This window comes from Phalaenopsis equestris, unplaced genomic scaffold, assembly GCF_001263595.1.
Source record: "Phalaenopsis equestris unplaced genomic scaffold, ASM126359v1 Scaffold000513, whole genome shotgun sequence".
In the NCBI taxonomy this organism is placed as follows: Eukaryota; Viridiplantae; Streptophyta; class Magnoliopsida; order Asparagales; family Orchidaceae; genus Phalaenopsis; species Phalaenopsis equestris.
In genome coordinates this window covers 2,555,121-2,571,351 of record NW_018164953.1, presented here as the reverse complement: position 1 = coordinate 2,571,351, position 16,231 = coordinate 2,555,121, and the positions used below count along the sequence as shown (strand labels likewise).

Below are 16,231 nucleotides of genomic sequence, written 5' to 3'. Positions count from 1 at the left end.
GGGCGAAGGCGTCGTCGAGGAAGAAATCGTCTGTCGGGCAGGAGGCGAGCAGACAGGCGCGTCTTCGGTAAGGGGCGAAAACGACGTCGTCGTCTACAGCGCTGCGAGACGAAACGTCTGTCGGAGGCGCGTCGTCGGCTAGGTCGTGCGAACAGAGGTCGTTGTCGTCTTCGATTGAGGCGAACAAAAACGACGTTGTCGGGCTGGAAGGACAAAACTCGAGATTACGAATTCGTGAAAACGTCGTCGTGGTAGACGACGGAGATGTCAGTCCGATAGTTTCACCGCCAGGAGTATATATATAATATTTAGTTGAATGTGATGAGCACATGGAAAATGTCTATAATTATTATTTGTATGTGCATGACTGACTATGAAGTTAATTCATTATCATACTAGTAGGAGAACTCTAAGATACCCGTGCACGTAAATAGAAAAATTATTGATATTGAAGTATCTTAGCTTATATAATTTTTAAATGGTATTTCTATGACGGTTGTACATATATAGAATGATATATATTCGTTATTAAAATAGTAAAATTCGTTAAATAACATCATATTATTAAAATATTAAATGTTTATATTGATTTATTAAAATGTTTAGCTGACATGCATATTATTTTTTTTCCTTGTATTACTATAGTTTAGAAGTATAAGTTTTCGCTGACTTGTTCTGCTCACAATTATTTTAAACTAATTTTTCAAGCTAATTTAATTGATTAAAATATGAACGATAGAAGAGAGAATGTTTATATAAGGCGCAGACAACATATAATGAGATAAATTTAATTATATTTTTTTAATTTAGCTTGATTAGTGACTTTTTCATTTATTAAATATTAAATGAATATAGAAAACTTAGTCCCCACTAACCGATCATATGTACCTGCCTTAGTTAATTCCAAATCACGGGCTGGGTCATGACATAATCTAGCCTAACTAATTATATATTTGTTGATGATTAAATTATATAAATATGTCCACATAAAAGTGAATTAATATATTTTAATCAAAATCCATATAATTTATTAAGTATCATATAATATTGTTTAGTGAAATTTAAGTATTCATACAAAAACCTCAATACACACTCACACATACTTATACCTCTAATGTTATATACAACTCTTTAAGCATGTTTATACCAAAAAATGATACAAAAAAGCAAAATAAATAAGTAAATAAATAAGTGGCCAATTGAGATCACTACTATTTCTTTTTATTATTATTTTTTTATTTTGTTTGTATTTCGATTTAAAATTAATTATGTCTGGTATGTTAAAACAAAACACAATTATTTTTATAAACACTTAAAATATCGAAATGATGTTAAGATTAGCTTTAAAAGGATGGCAATTTAATTATAAAAAATAACTTAAGAAGCAACACAAAACAATAATATTTTAAAAAATGAATAAAAAAAACAAAGTCTTAAAAATTAAAATGATCCCAGATAGGCCTTAATCAATCAAGATATTATTAAAGAAGTATTTTATCAAGTTCTTAGCAAGCTACTTGTAAACAACAAACAACTTGTTCATAAACATAACGTAGGAGTTAGTGGATGCTCAAGCTGATTAATTTATATCAAGCTTTCAAAATTCTGTTCAGCTTTGTTCTTGTTTTTAAATAAATAAATATAAATGAGTCTTATCCCAATGAGTATCTCGTTCGTTGAGTACAATAGTTCACTTAAAGCCTTATTGCACCTATATGTGCTCATTCACAATGTTAAGTTCAAAACTTATGTATCGTTTTGATTAATAATTAAATGATTGGTATAATTATTATAGATTTCATTGCTTGCCTATAGAAAAGTGAACATGATGTAGCACTTGATGATCAATGGGCTTTCAAACCTAGAATTTCCTTGAAAGACAGAAGGAAGGAGTGTAAATTTCTTCTCAACGCTTTGTGTCCCTCTAAATAATGCTCTCAAATTTGCACTCCAAAATAGAATTAATTTATGTGGAATTAGAACAACATGTTTGTGAAAGTAAACATTGTGAAACGACACTCCTTTGAGACTACAAAGGAATAACTCCAAGAAGAGGGAAAGGAAACTACACAATGAAGCCTTACTGATACCAGAACTTGTTGGGATGTGGCGTAATACCAAAAAAGGTAAACTTTTATTAATATTAAAATCGTGATACAACACAACTCAAGCAAAAGAGAAATATAATAATAGACGAATGCCTAACTAGACCTATAAGAAGAGATTCGAAGGCGGTATTGACGTTGGCGGGGTGTGCGGCCGTTAAGTAGATAGTGGATTGTCTGCGGTTAGTTGTAGGTGGATCAGATGGATAGTGGAGGAAGTGAGGGTGGCACTAGAGTGGTGGAGGAATGTGGGGGTGGTAGGAAGCTAGGGGAGTGGTAGGGGAAAGGGGGTCGGTGAGTAATAGCGAAAAGAGTGTAAAGTTTAGAATGTCACCTTGGAGCAGGATACAACCGAAGCTCCACCTGTTGTCGGTTACAACCCTAACAAGCGGGAAAAGACTCCACATAGAAGATTAGAAGACAATTCTAGTAGAATTGCCTCTCACTCATACACAGGACAACTATTTATAGTTTTCTTTCATTACACAAGAAGAGAGTGGTGGGAAAAATGAGGAATCCTGAAAACTCTTCCCGGAAAAGAACCGGTGTGAAATAACCCTTTTGGATCTTAGTGGCTCCTCACAGATCGTGAAATTTTGGGATCCTAGTTGAACGTGGCTGAAATGTTGTAGTCCCTGGGCAGGTTTATCTTATAAGCATTTTCGTTCAGCTTCTGAAGTACTCTAAAGGGCCCATCTGCTCTCGGCTTAAGTTTTTTTGTTGATCTTGCAGGAATTCTTTCCTTTTTCAACTGAATCCATGTCACCTTTCTGAAAAGTTTCTTTCTTCTTGGATTGATTATCCTATGTCTGGTATTTTCGAATCTGCTTCGCAATTTCCTTGTCAACTTCCTCGTAGTGCATCTGGATCTCATGAAGTCGTTCTGTGGCATCTTTGTTGATTTCTGCAGATGGTAGGAATGGCACCAATTCAAGTGGTGTGAGTAGATTGCACCGGGACACAATCTCGAAGAGAGTTCGTCTTATTGTTTGGTTGATGGATTGTTTTTGGGCGAACTTAACTTTGCTAGTACGAGGTCCCACTATTTTATGCTTTTTCCCCCGAAACACCTCGGGATGTTACTGAGCCTCCGTTTACTACATCTGTCTGTTTGTGTATTCGCAGCTGAGCTGAATTGGAGTTTGGTGCTGAGCTTTTCCCATAGTATCCTCTAGAAGTGGCTCAGGAATTAGGGAATCCCATGAAACCTTACAAATTTCCCTGAATTATAGATCGACGATGCGAGAGACGTCCAATGTCTGTTGACATGGTACAAAGTGAGTTACCTTGGAGAATCTGTCTACTACAACCATCCAGAATCCTTGTTCCTTTGAGTCATTGGACGTCTTACATGAAATCCTTGTTGATGTTCACCCACAGTGCCTCTAGTACCGAAAGTGGTGTGTATAATTGTCGGCCGTTATTTTAAACTTTATGGTTTTTTTAAAAAAGGAGATATAATTTTGTAAGATATGAAAATAGTTTTGATGTAAATATGATATTTGAAAGTAACATTTTTGTAACATTTTAATTTTAAAATAGATGAGACCAAACGAGTCTCACATTTTGGATAGTTTGGATGACTGAGTGCGATACCACAAGTAATATACTTATCCCGAAGAATAAACATATCACTTGTAGTAGGCCCAATCACCTAAACTATAGAATTTGTGACATACGTTTGGTCTGCGAAATATTTTATATGAGGCCAACAAGTTCTCATACCTAATTTAAGGATTAGATAGAGTTTATTTTACCTGGGTTCCAAGTTTCCTATAGAGTCAAACCCCTATAGTTAATTACATTTCAAATGACTGGGATCATTCAAGAAACCTCTCGATTAAGATCAGTGGTTTTGCCTTTAAGATTTTAAAGTTTAGGTTTCCCAAATCGGACATGAGAAAATCAAATGAGAATGACTCAAAATAGGAACAATTATTTGAAGGAAGCCAAAGGAATGAAGAGTAAGGGATATCACAGATCCAGGGGAAACCCCGGTGACTTCTCAACTATCCTATTATTTGGCTTTATGTTTTTTGAAATGATACTGTTTAATGTTTAATTCCGCAATTTATTTAGAATTTAGGACTTATGTTCGCACGATATCTGATCGTGCAAATAGCCTAAAAAGATAGGAGGATTTACACTGTACCGTACAGTAACCTCGGGATCCTAAAGTGTTAGGCTTTTTTAATTGCACAACAGGATTGTGCAAATGCCTAAAAGTGATATGTGAGGGTTTATGCTGCGCTAGACAAACCACCTCGAAATCCTATGGGCTATTATTTTAACTAAGGAACTAAGGAAAGTACTAAGGAAAGTGATTAGTGATATGAACTTGTTTTGATGTTGCAAATTCATCTTGAAGTGATTCCTCCATATGTCCTCGTCATGCTGCCCGTGATGTTCGATCCAAGTTCTTCATCGTAGCAACTTCAGGTTTGATGTCAATCTTATAGGTATATGTAATCACTAGGTTTTCCTACACTAAGGTATGATGTGTAACAAAACAATTAAGCATGCAATATAGAAGAAAAAGACAGTATAATATACAGTAAAGAAAGAGGACAATATAGTGTGCTGGGAGAACAGTATAACATGCTAGGAGAACATTATAACATGCTGTGAAATAAAATACTGTAATGTAAATCAAATCGGTATATTTGGGAGGTCTGTTAATCTTTTAAGCGAACTAGTATTCACTGTATAAACAAAAGAAAGACATTGCCTGAAAAACTCGAGAAAATTGACAAATAACCCACAACAGAAGACCCGGGAAAATCGACGAGTAGCAATTCAAATAAAATCATCAAAGTTATGGAAAAATCCAAGAGAAAAGAGAGCACAAGTGCTTTGTCCAAAATCCAATAAAACTTACGAAAGGTCTGAAAAGAGGAGACCGCAAGCACTCGGGTCGGAGCTAGGCTCAAATAATATATTTGTACACGAGGAACGTCGAAGGCTACTATCGTTCACCCGGATGTATAAAACACGCCACTCAACTAGAAGGGTATCCTACTGAACCTAACTTAGGAGGGTACTTCTTAGCTTAGTATCGATATTCAACAAGTGGACAACCAAGTTGTAACACATTTAAAATTTAAATTTTAGCATGCACATATATTTCAAACATAAAAAAGGAAAATTGTATCAATTTTGTAGTAAAAATATTGTATTTGTTCTTATCAACTTGTTTTATCAATTTTGAAAAAGGAATAATTGTCCACGAGTCGATCACGTTATCGGACGTAGGACCGTCAACAACCTAAGAAGGTACGGGTCCCCCGCTAGTCTTGTGTCGGTGAGTGATACTTTCATTCTACAGTTCATCAGGCCCCGAGATTGAGTCCTGATGTTGCAGGATGAGATATCATTCTACTATACCACCGGTGTGCCTTTGTCATCATCACCGTAAGCCCTAAAACAAAACCGACATACTTGCGACCTTGCTTGATGGTTTCATATATAGCAAAATGCTATATATGAGTGTTTATGTGTCAAACATAAGCACAGAAAACTGAACCAAGAAGCAAAGAAAAAAGAAGAGCAAGGAAAAAAAATAATAAAAATGAGGATGAGAGAGGAGGAACTGATCCACCCAAAAGATCGAAAGGATAAAGGGTGAAGCAACTCTCAAAACTGTGACGAAAACTGTGACGAAAAGATCTTAAAAAGAGAACCCAAGATCCTTGAATCAATCCAGAGGATATCATCTTCTCAAATTTTATATAATTGGATCAACTCGAGAAGAGTATCCTCTCCAAAATTTTATTTCAAATAGATTGAAATGGGCCCAAAATTAACATAACACTGTACTTACGGCTTCACCACCTTTATGTACTCATACACCCAAGCCTGAACCGAAATTTGATACCTATGTTCTCCAATATTTAAGGTTGAATCTCCCAACACTCTTCCAAATGACAATTTTATAAGCTTTCAAGTCTTATCATGAATCTAATTCATATCAACTTTATGATTTCCCAAAATGAAGTTTCAAGAGTTTTTTATATGTCACAAAGTAAAGGAGAATAGTCTATAGAGGGCAACTTTCTAAATTTCCAAAAGCTATGCCAATATCAAATCCATTCAATTCCATTATTAATCAAAAGCTTCTCATGTCAAATAAGCCATGAAATCATCCATATAAATGTTTACAGCTAGGGACAACAGAGAACAACCAATCAGGACAAAGAAAATCAACTGGGATGTTCACGGGTAAGGGTAGCAAACCAAAGCCACCAAACCAGCCTCACAGCAAAGGAGAAAGCAAGAAACAACCAAACATGACAAAAGAAAACCCAGCTGAGATGCTCACGGGTAAGGGCAGCAGCCCACACAACCACTAAACCAGCTTCACAACAAAGGAAAAAGCTAGGATCAGCCAAACAAAATAAAAGAATCCTACGTGAATACTCTCAGGTAAGGGCAACAGCTCACACAACCACTAAACTAGCCTCACAACAAAGTGGCAAGCAAGGACGTTAGAACTCACGACCAGGGTCATTGAAGAGAAAAACCAAGCCCAAACCAACCTTTTTTTTTAATCATAAAAGAGCTAAAGGAGAAGGCCTACGGCCAGGGGCAGCAGAAAATTGCCAAAAAAGACAAAGGAAAACCAACTAAAATGCTCACAAGCAGGGACCACAAAGGGAGCAGCCCAGCCCCAAGACAAGCTCACGGACAGGGACAGTAAAAGAAAGCCACCATAGGTATTGCCATTGCATTTCTTTTGATATACATAAGAGAGTGAATGGACAAGTTCTTATAAATCATTAGGAATGAAACCATTTTCATCACATAAGACATGATAGTGAGTTAGTCTGCTCGTATCAAACATTCCCACATAGAAGTAGATGTTGAAATCATGAATTTTGGGATGACAAACTTGATTACCAATAAAATCTTGGGAGGGATGCTAAAGAAGAGCCTCCAACCAAACCGTGCCCAGCAAATGGGTCAATCCGAGCCCACCAAAGGGCTAAAACAGCAAGAGGTTTCAGCCAAAGCATAATACCAAAAGGAGCCAAACCAAGCCCACCAAAGAGGCAAACCAAGCCCAGCACAAGAGACAATCACAAATGACAAACCAAGTCCAGCACAGGGGTAAAACCGAGCCCAACACAATGGGGCAAACCAAGTCCAGCATAAAAGACAACATAAAGAAAATTATAACAGATAAATAGAGCTCAACAAAAGGAGCATATCAAGCCAATCAAAACCGGGCCTAATTCTCAGACCAAATCAAGCCTACCAAATTGGTCAAAAATAATATAAAACTTTCAGTTGAATCCAACCCAGAAAAGTCAAAATCGAGCCCACCAAATGGGCCAAAAACAGAGAACATTTTTCTTCCTAACATGCATTCCTAGAATAACAACTAAAACTTCCCAACAAAAGAAGTCTTATTCATCATGTATCTTGAGCAAAAAAGGAAAAGAAGACAACCATATCATGCTCCATTTTAATCTTTCCAGGAACTATTCATGCTTAGATCTCAAAACAAGCCCAAAACTTGCTTCCACTTGCTTTAGAAGAGAAAAGAAATACTTTTAGATGCCATCCGAAATGGTGCGGAATAGAGGAAAGAAAATGAATACCTCTTAATGCAGACTCAAATCAAAATTGCAAGACAGATTCAGGAAAAACACTTCCTACAGAACTCCCCTTCTAAAAGCTTCAAAAAACAGCAGCCAATGAATGCTTCAAACTCCCAGTGCACCAGAACCTAGCCTAGAAAGGATTTCGGCAGAGCCTTTCTTCCTAAAAGCTTCGAACAACAAAAATTCAGCCTCCCTTTCTCTCAAAAAAATTTCAACAACCCAAAACAGTACACTAAGAAATTTTTTTATAGTCAGAGAAGAGGGGAAACCGCCACCTGCCACCATAAGGTGGTCGAATCAAATAACGGGAGTGAATCGTCACCATAAAGGAGAGAAAGTAAAGCCTTGAGAATGAGAAGAAGAGGGGCCGGCCAGCTGAGCTCCCACGATTGGAGAGTCGAGAGCTCGAACGGCCACGCGAGGAAGGAGAAGAGTCGAGAGAGAAGGAGATCGCCGTGTGGATCGTCCACGGGAGCTAGGGCACACAAGGGAGACAAGTCAAGCGTTCGACTAAGATGCGGGGTCGAACAAAGGATTAAGTGTGCGGGAATAGAGAAAATAGAGTTTATGATTATAATTAAGATTATAAATAATCATATAACTATATAAAAATAAAATTTGATTTATGCATTTTCATTTGTGCGTCAGATTGTATAAAATTAAATGTCCTTTTTAGGTATTGACGTTCCAGACTCGCTGACGTGGTCCGTTTCACCGTCGGAGGTCGTTTTGACGAATTCATCGATTCACATGTAATTTGTTCATGTGCGGAACTATGATAATATGGGTGTCTTTTCTTGCTAAAATTGGTGTCTCAGACGCGTTGACGCAGTCTATTTTATCGTCGGAGGTTGTCCGGAGAAGTTCGTATTTTCACCAATCCTTTAAGTTCAATTTTAGTCTGATCTTGTGCAACTTAGTGAATTTTGTGTATTTCGTGTGTGTGTGTGTGATGATAAAGTCCTGAAGAGGTTTTCCTAGTGCTTGAGATTTTATTGGGAACTTCTCCTGGAGTCTCCACATGATAGTCCTTTACCACTCGACCATAAGACGATAGTTTTGAGATCATTAATGCAAGACATCACAAGAGAAATACGAAGTTGCTGGAATTTCTAAAGGGGGTGGATTCCAATACTAGTTTTCTATGATAGTCAATAAGAACCCTAGAGCTACATCCTATGATCCTAAGGAAAAGAGTCATGACCTCAAAATGAGGTCAACAATAATCCGACGTTATGAGTTCTTGTCTTTGCTGGATGTCAATTCCTGCATTGCTTGACATGTCATTCTGCATCTCTTGTAAGCTTTGGCCAGAAAAAATGCTCTCTTACGAGTTCGAGGGTTTTGTCTCTGCTGAAATGTACTACTAGTCCTCTGTTGTGGCCTTCCTGGACAATAGACTCTCTTAGTGAACACCAGGGAATGTACAACTGACTCTGGTGGAACAGGTATCCATCTGTTCAGTAATATTGCCTGTTGGCTTCTCCTGACATTGCTCCCATATATTTTTAAAATCTTAGTTTGTTTCATATAGATCTTTTATAACCTCGAAACCCACAACTCAAGCCTGCATGGATGTGATCAATAAATTTCGACGACTCAGTGCATCTGCTATTCTGTTATGTCTTCTCACCTTGTGTTTTGGTACAAACTAGAATTTAGCTAGAAATTCCACCTATGTTGCATGGTTTTACTTTAGTTTGTTTTGGCTATTGAGAACTTTTAGGGCATCGTGATATGTAAATAGTGTAAACTCGTTTGTCAACGGGTAGTGACTCTAGCGTTCTAGAACTCTTACGATTGCGTAGAATTTTTTATCGAAAGTTGAGTATTTCTTCTTGGACTCGTTCAATTTCTCACTGAAAAAAACAATAGGATGTCCTCCTTGGCTTAGTACTGTTCCGATCCTCAAGCCGGAAACATAACATTCTAGCTCGAAAAGTTGGTTGAAGTGTCTGAGTTTCTTTTTCTTTCAGTGTGTCAAAACTGTCCTGGGCTGTTGCTGTCCAAGTTATTGATAATTGCTATGTTGGAGGGCTTAATCTTTATAAATAGTTAATATTTTATTAGGGTAGGGTGATGACCAATGATATGATAGGACATGAAAATAATTGAGACTTATACATTACAAAAGTGAAATTGCTATGATGTTATGCTTATATGGCTATGATGGGATTGTTGTGATGATTTTTCTATGATGACATTGTTATGATTATGAACATGCTTATGATTAAATACTTTTGACTACACATGAATGAATGACATAATAGTTTTACACAACAACATAATTTTCTACACTACTTGCTTTTCTTTTACATGTGTTATATGATTCTAACATTATGACTTGTGTATGGACATGCACGGTTACCTATAAACAGGCTTATTGGTCGTTTTCCGTGTATAAAATTTTATTTCAGAATTGATTATTTCACTGAGTTCATTGTTGCTCACTCTACTTTGTTTACTTTTAGAACGAGATAAGAAACATCACGATGAATAGTAAAGTGTGACCTATACAACTTTTACATTTATAGTTTTGGACCTTGTATAGTCTTGTAGCTATTTATTTTACTTATGTTGGATTTAACAACTCTGTATAAATATGTATATTTTAATGTTATGATATTCATGCTTCTGAGTATATGTGAATATAAATGAAATGAAATGTATCAAGTACTTTTGCGGTGATTTAATTAGACTAGTTCATTATCCACTTGCTCATGATTCTGCAAGTCAGTATGAGTGTTGGTGAGAATTCTCTGTCGCACCTTAGCTGACCCTTAAAATGGAGCTAGTTGGAGTGTGACAGAGGGAGATCTACGCAAAGCTTGTATTGAATGAAGAGGATCACGAACCGATTAGCTCGGGTTTGGGTTCCTTATACCTCATATTGTTTTCTTTTTTATGCCAAAAATAATAATTTTCAACCTTTTTTTTCTCATACATAGTAGTTAATTTCATTTTCATACTCATGTGTTGTAAGACATGTGGTTTTCTCGATGTTTTATTATATGGATTTTGTTCCCTACATGCATTTCTATCCTTGGATTTCATAGGTTGATGTGTTAACTTTCTAACCTTAATTTACTTCGACCGGATAGAATGTAAAAATTTATTGTGATCTAGAACTTTTAACAATCACCTAGAAGAACAGGTAAGCTAAATAATAATTTTCAACCTTTTTTTTCTCATACATAGTAGTTAATTTCATTTTCATACTCATGTGTTGTAAGACATGTGGTTTTCTCGATGTTTTATTATATGGATTTTGTTCCCTACATGCATTTCTATCCTTGGATTTCATAGGTTGATGTGTTAACTTTCTAACCTTAATTTACTTCGACCGGATAGAATGTAAAAATTTATTGTGATCTAGAACTTTTAACAATCACCTAGAAGAACAGGTCATAAAACACACAATCACTTGGTGGCATAGACATATTGTCATTTGGAAATTGAAAGCTAGATAAAAGATTTGAAGAATTCTAGAAAATGTTGTATGGTTAAATCTCTCTTAATTGTAATATGGTTTCCAAGTCTTCTTTGGACCTAGATATAGGTAAAGGAGGGTTGTATCCCTGGTTGTCAACAATAACGTGAGATTTCAAAGGAAAAATATTGAGAAATCACTAGACTGGTATCACAAGATTATGAACATCTCATCTCAAAAAAATTTCAACAAAACTTAATTTAATTTTCTTTTTTTTGCATTAATATTTTAGAACCTTATATACGTGCAAACTGAACCTTCAAATTAGGCTTAGTAGTTTACTAAACTAAGACTTCATCTTTTTAAATATTTTGAATACTTTCTATGTGGGATCGATATGTTAAATTTTAATATGTATATTACATGATCAACACATATACTTGCGTGATTAACTGATTACTTTGTAGCAATTTCGGGCATCAATATGTTTTCTCTGGCATATGCATATGTAAAGAAAATAAGCTGTTCCGTTGAGTAATCTATACACTAAAATTTTCAGAGTAGCAATTGGTGATAATTTTTAATGGAATCATTTGATTAAACTATGATGGCATCTATTTCTTTTTAACAGTTAAACATTTTATTATATTATTGAAGTCATACATTGTACTGCACCTACTAATTTCTCCTTAGACTAGTGATTGATCACTTCCATTATCCAGTCGACTTGTTAGGTGTATATCATCTTCATTCTACATTAAGCTAAAAACTAGGACTTTTAAAGATGTTATTTTCCTGAACTAATTTTCTTATGGTAATTGTAAAACTAGAGTTTCTCTTTTTTTGACAAATGTGGATATACTTAGTTATTTGTTAAGCTAAACTAGTCACATACCACTTCACGTTAGTTACTTTAATGGATTTAAATGATCAGTATTTAATGTTAAATGAATATTTTCTTATGAAATAGTCAGCACGTATTGTTAAAGTAATACCTTATTATAAACTACTACTACTGACAGTATCAGCGGACTTGCTAGGGGAAATGTTTGGCTTACACTTATAAGATTGCTAAAAAAATTTAATGATGCCACTTAGTTGCTTAAACATACTTTTTTAATGCCTTTATTGTATTTATGAAGACTATCACTAAGGAGAATTCAAATTAAACTCATATGTATCATATTATTTTGGTTACAACAAGACTGATTTTAAAGCACGTTCATTATATTAATTAAAACCATGATTAATGGCAACTTGAATGAGTGTCATTACATTAAGTTATCTATGCTATCATATTGCAGTGATCGGGTCATGTGTCATTATTTTTCATCTAAAGAACTCCAGTGCAGTCTAAATAGAATGATGTTAAAGAGTTATAGTTCTTTGAAAGATTGCATTTTGCATTAACAAAACTAAAATGGTAATACAAAAAAGTTAAACCAAGCAAAGAGATGGGCTTGGTCAAACTCAACAAAAGGAAAAAGGAAGGGGGGAACTATCCTCCTTCCGAACAAAAAAAAACTATCATGTAGGGTCCTATGTGTACAAGCATGTGCAACCATCCTTTTCTTTTTATATGTTGAAACAAAACCTGCTTCAAAGAAAACAAAAAGGAAAGATCTTCAGCTTGTTGCAGTTTAGCTTTTCATGCCTAACTGGATTTAGTTTGTTGAAGAGGAGATGATGTTGTGGTTGTGGCTTTCAATGATAATGCCCTTGGTTTCTTACATCCAAGGCTCAATAAACTTTTTGATGGAACAATGGCTTGAAGCCCCACATGAATGTTGTCCCCGTGTTCAAAGGCTTGCCGGCGGCAAAGAGAATAAGATCCATTTTATCATGAAGAGGGATGCCAATACCACCCGTGTGGAGGGCAGTAAAACCTTATCCACGTTAAACATAAGCCATCCTAGAGGAGGGACTCCGCTTGGAAGATTGCAATGGAAAATTAAATTGATTGTTGTCCCATTGCTTTGGAAAATGGAAATTATGGGTTGCGGTCATAGCTTCCAGGGCATTGGAGGGGAGAATAATTGGAGTGCCAAGCGCCCTCCCATGTTTCTTAGCCTTGCATTACATGCCCTCCAACATTGGTACACCAACTTGCAATAGACAAAAAGAACCCCAGCCTTGCTGTTGAGATTTTTTTGACGCTCAGTCCCCAATTTTAGTATTTAGCCTAAACAAAGGTAAAACATGATAAATCTCAACCATTTGAGATGCTTTAGTCTGAATCCACAATTGAGGGTAGGATGATGGGTTACAAAAAGGGGCATTACATACATAACATGCAATTCTTATGTATTTATGTATTTCAAACCTAAACTTTCATATTTGCACTCATAGCACACAAATATTTAATATCACATAAAAAATAGCACTATTATAACTTTTTAAATGTGCTATTTTTATAAGTATGAAAGTTTAGGTGTGAGATATGTAAATACATAAAAATTGTGTGCTACTTAGGTAAATTTCCCTTATTTTTTTCTGGCATGGTGAGACTTCTCTTAAAAAGTTTTCCATTTATTTCACATATACTATGATAATAAAGTAATTTTCCTTGTTTTATTTGTTCTCTTTCAAAACTCCGTAATTTACTGGTTGCATTAATATTTAGTTTGACTGTATTCATTTATTTTTTATATAGATTTCATTCAGGAGGGAAAGAATTCTGAGAGGACTGCCAGAAACTTCAAAAAGAACAAATTTGTTAGAGTTCCCCATGTCTATTGGGTATGAAGTTTTCAGGGGATAAAGATGTTCTTATTTGATTCTTTTTTTGAATCTTTCCATGCTGATGCTGTACTTTGGCTATATATTGCATTTATAAAATCTAATAATGTTCATTCCAGGATCTAACAACAAGTCAGGTTTTGACGATGGAATTTTGCAGAGGTCACAAGGTAATGCTAATTTCATATGGATAATGCTGTCCCTTGGATATATATATTTTTGGGTGTATTCTAGAAAAATAAATATAAATGATGTAAATCAAATACCTTTGTTGTAATTTGATTTTCTATAATGTTTATTAGAATTTCTGTAGTTTTTATGATGAATTCAACTATATGCTTTTTGAAATAAGGGACTGAGTTAGATCTATTAGATGATTATAAAAAGAGTAGTGTATTTTTTGTAACAAACTAGGCAGTCTAATTTTCTACCCACTAAAATTTGATTATTATAAGTCATGATTTTTGTCAGTGAATAATATTTTTGACTAGATTGCTTGCCTTTGCCATGACGTACTTCACCAAGTGGGGTGAAAATGGGGTCTGTTTGGATACAAGGAATTTGGTTTAGATTGATGAATTTTGTCTTTACTTTCTTATCAAAATTGCTCGCCGATCAAATTAAAGGGGCATTCAATTCTTCTTCCTCTTTTTTATTTAACTTGAACCCTCATTAATCTACTGATAGTGGGGTTAACCCAAACCATAATAGGGAAACCGAATATTATTACTCAAAAGTAAATAAACAGTTACAACTCATATATTGAAAGGAGAATTACAACATATATAACACAAAAACTTACACTAGGGTGGACCTAAAGTGGTGATGTGGCCTTTACGGGTTTGGAAATGTTGGTAGATGATTGGGATGGTTGGGTGGTGGTTGGAAGGTGGTGGTTGTAACAAGGTAGGGATTTTGCGTGGCTGTTTTGTGGGTGGCAGCAAGCATGGGATGGTTGGACAACGATATGACCGCAAGGGGAAATGCTTGTGGGGCTGCAGAGGTGATGCCAGATGGCGGGAAAGGGGTAAAGCAGCAAACAGACGGATTGGTGTGCTGCAGTAGCAAAGGTGGGTGTATGGGACAGCGAAAACAACAAAGCAGGTGGCTGGGGCAGCGAAGGGGAAAGGCAGTAGACTGTGGGACAGCAAAGGGGAGGGCTATCTGTGGTCTATGGCAGCGAGCCGCGGGATCGAAATATAGCCGGAGCGCCACTCAATTCTTAGGGAACGGTCACAACCTCGAACGACTTATTGTTGGAGCACCTTTTCTTCTTCGGATATAGCCCTAAAAGGGAAACAACGGCAGCTGGCGATTGTCCTGACAAAAATCTTAATAAAAAATAAACTAACCTAAACACAAAAAAATAACATATAAATATACTAGGGTAGCTAAGAGTTGGACTCTCCCAGTTAGGCGGCAATTCCCCATAAAGGAGTGATGATGTGATTCCCTCCTTCTTTGGGATGAACTGGTTCGCGCTGAAATTGCACTCTATTCGGTAGTAAGAGGTCACCCATCCCGCGCCTCGTGCGTCTCATGCGGGAGATACCGCATATGTCTCTCGTGCGAGAGGAGATGCACCCGTGTCAAACTCCTAGCTTGACGGAGTTTCGACCTCATTTGTCACAGTCAAAGCTTTTGGTTCCTCGTAGCACGGAGTCAACTATGTTATGTTGTAAGTAGCAAAAATTTTGTAGTCCCTTGACAGGTCAAACTTGTAGGCACTGACATTCTGCAACACGTCTTGATAGAATAAATATGCATTCTCTGTTGGCATATCCTGAGTGGGCGATGTATATAGATATTGGTTCTCGCAGTGTAACTCTTGAGCCTTCAAGTTTGAAACGTTCTTCTTGCATTTCTAGTACTCAGCAGAATGCAGTTGATAAACCAATATGTGAGGAGAAATCAACCCAAGTGTTATTTGTGGTAGGTTGTGCCACTTTTACTAGCAAACACTTAGGAGGGACCATTTCTTCACTAATAGGGCCCAGATCCCATTGAAGAACGTTCTTCCTCATCAAGCTTTTGAGACAAATTTTAAGGTTGGGGTTCATCTCTCTTGTCTTGATATTTTATAATGGATACCATGTTGAACTGAATCTGGCATCTAAATAAATCCTTGTAATCTTCCCAACATGACACAAGGGCCCCCCTTTATGACGTGTTGCATCTCCCTCTGTAAGGGTAACTCATGAATGAGTCTATAGATCTGAATGGTCTGAATTTCTTTCATTTGTGATCGTCTTGCCTCTGGTGTCAACTCTTCGAACTCAATGTTGTCTTCGACACTCATCATGAAGTCAGTCGAAGTTTCTCCCACAGGCTCGGCTGGAACTATGACCCCCCCC

General features: G+C 36.3%; 1 protein-coding gene across 3 annotated transcripts in view; it reads left to right on the top strand.

The window, feature by feature from the left end:
- Positions 1-16,231, top strand: part of LOC110028501 (uncharacterized aarF domain-containing protein kinase 1) — a 114,144-nt gene that overhangs the window by 83,710 nt on the left and 14,203 nt on the right. For all 3 annotated transcript variants that reach the window (XM_020730371.1, XM_020730370.1, XM_020730372.1), the window contains exons 8-9: positions 13,792-13,877; positions 13,997-14,047. In XM_020730371.1, coding sequence (XP_020586030.1) covers positions 13,792-13,877; positions 13,997-14,047 — 137 coding nt within the window. The remainder of the gene's footprint in view (positions 1-13,791; positions 13,878-13,996; positions 14,048-16,231) is intronic.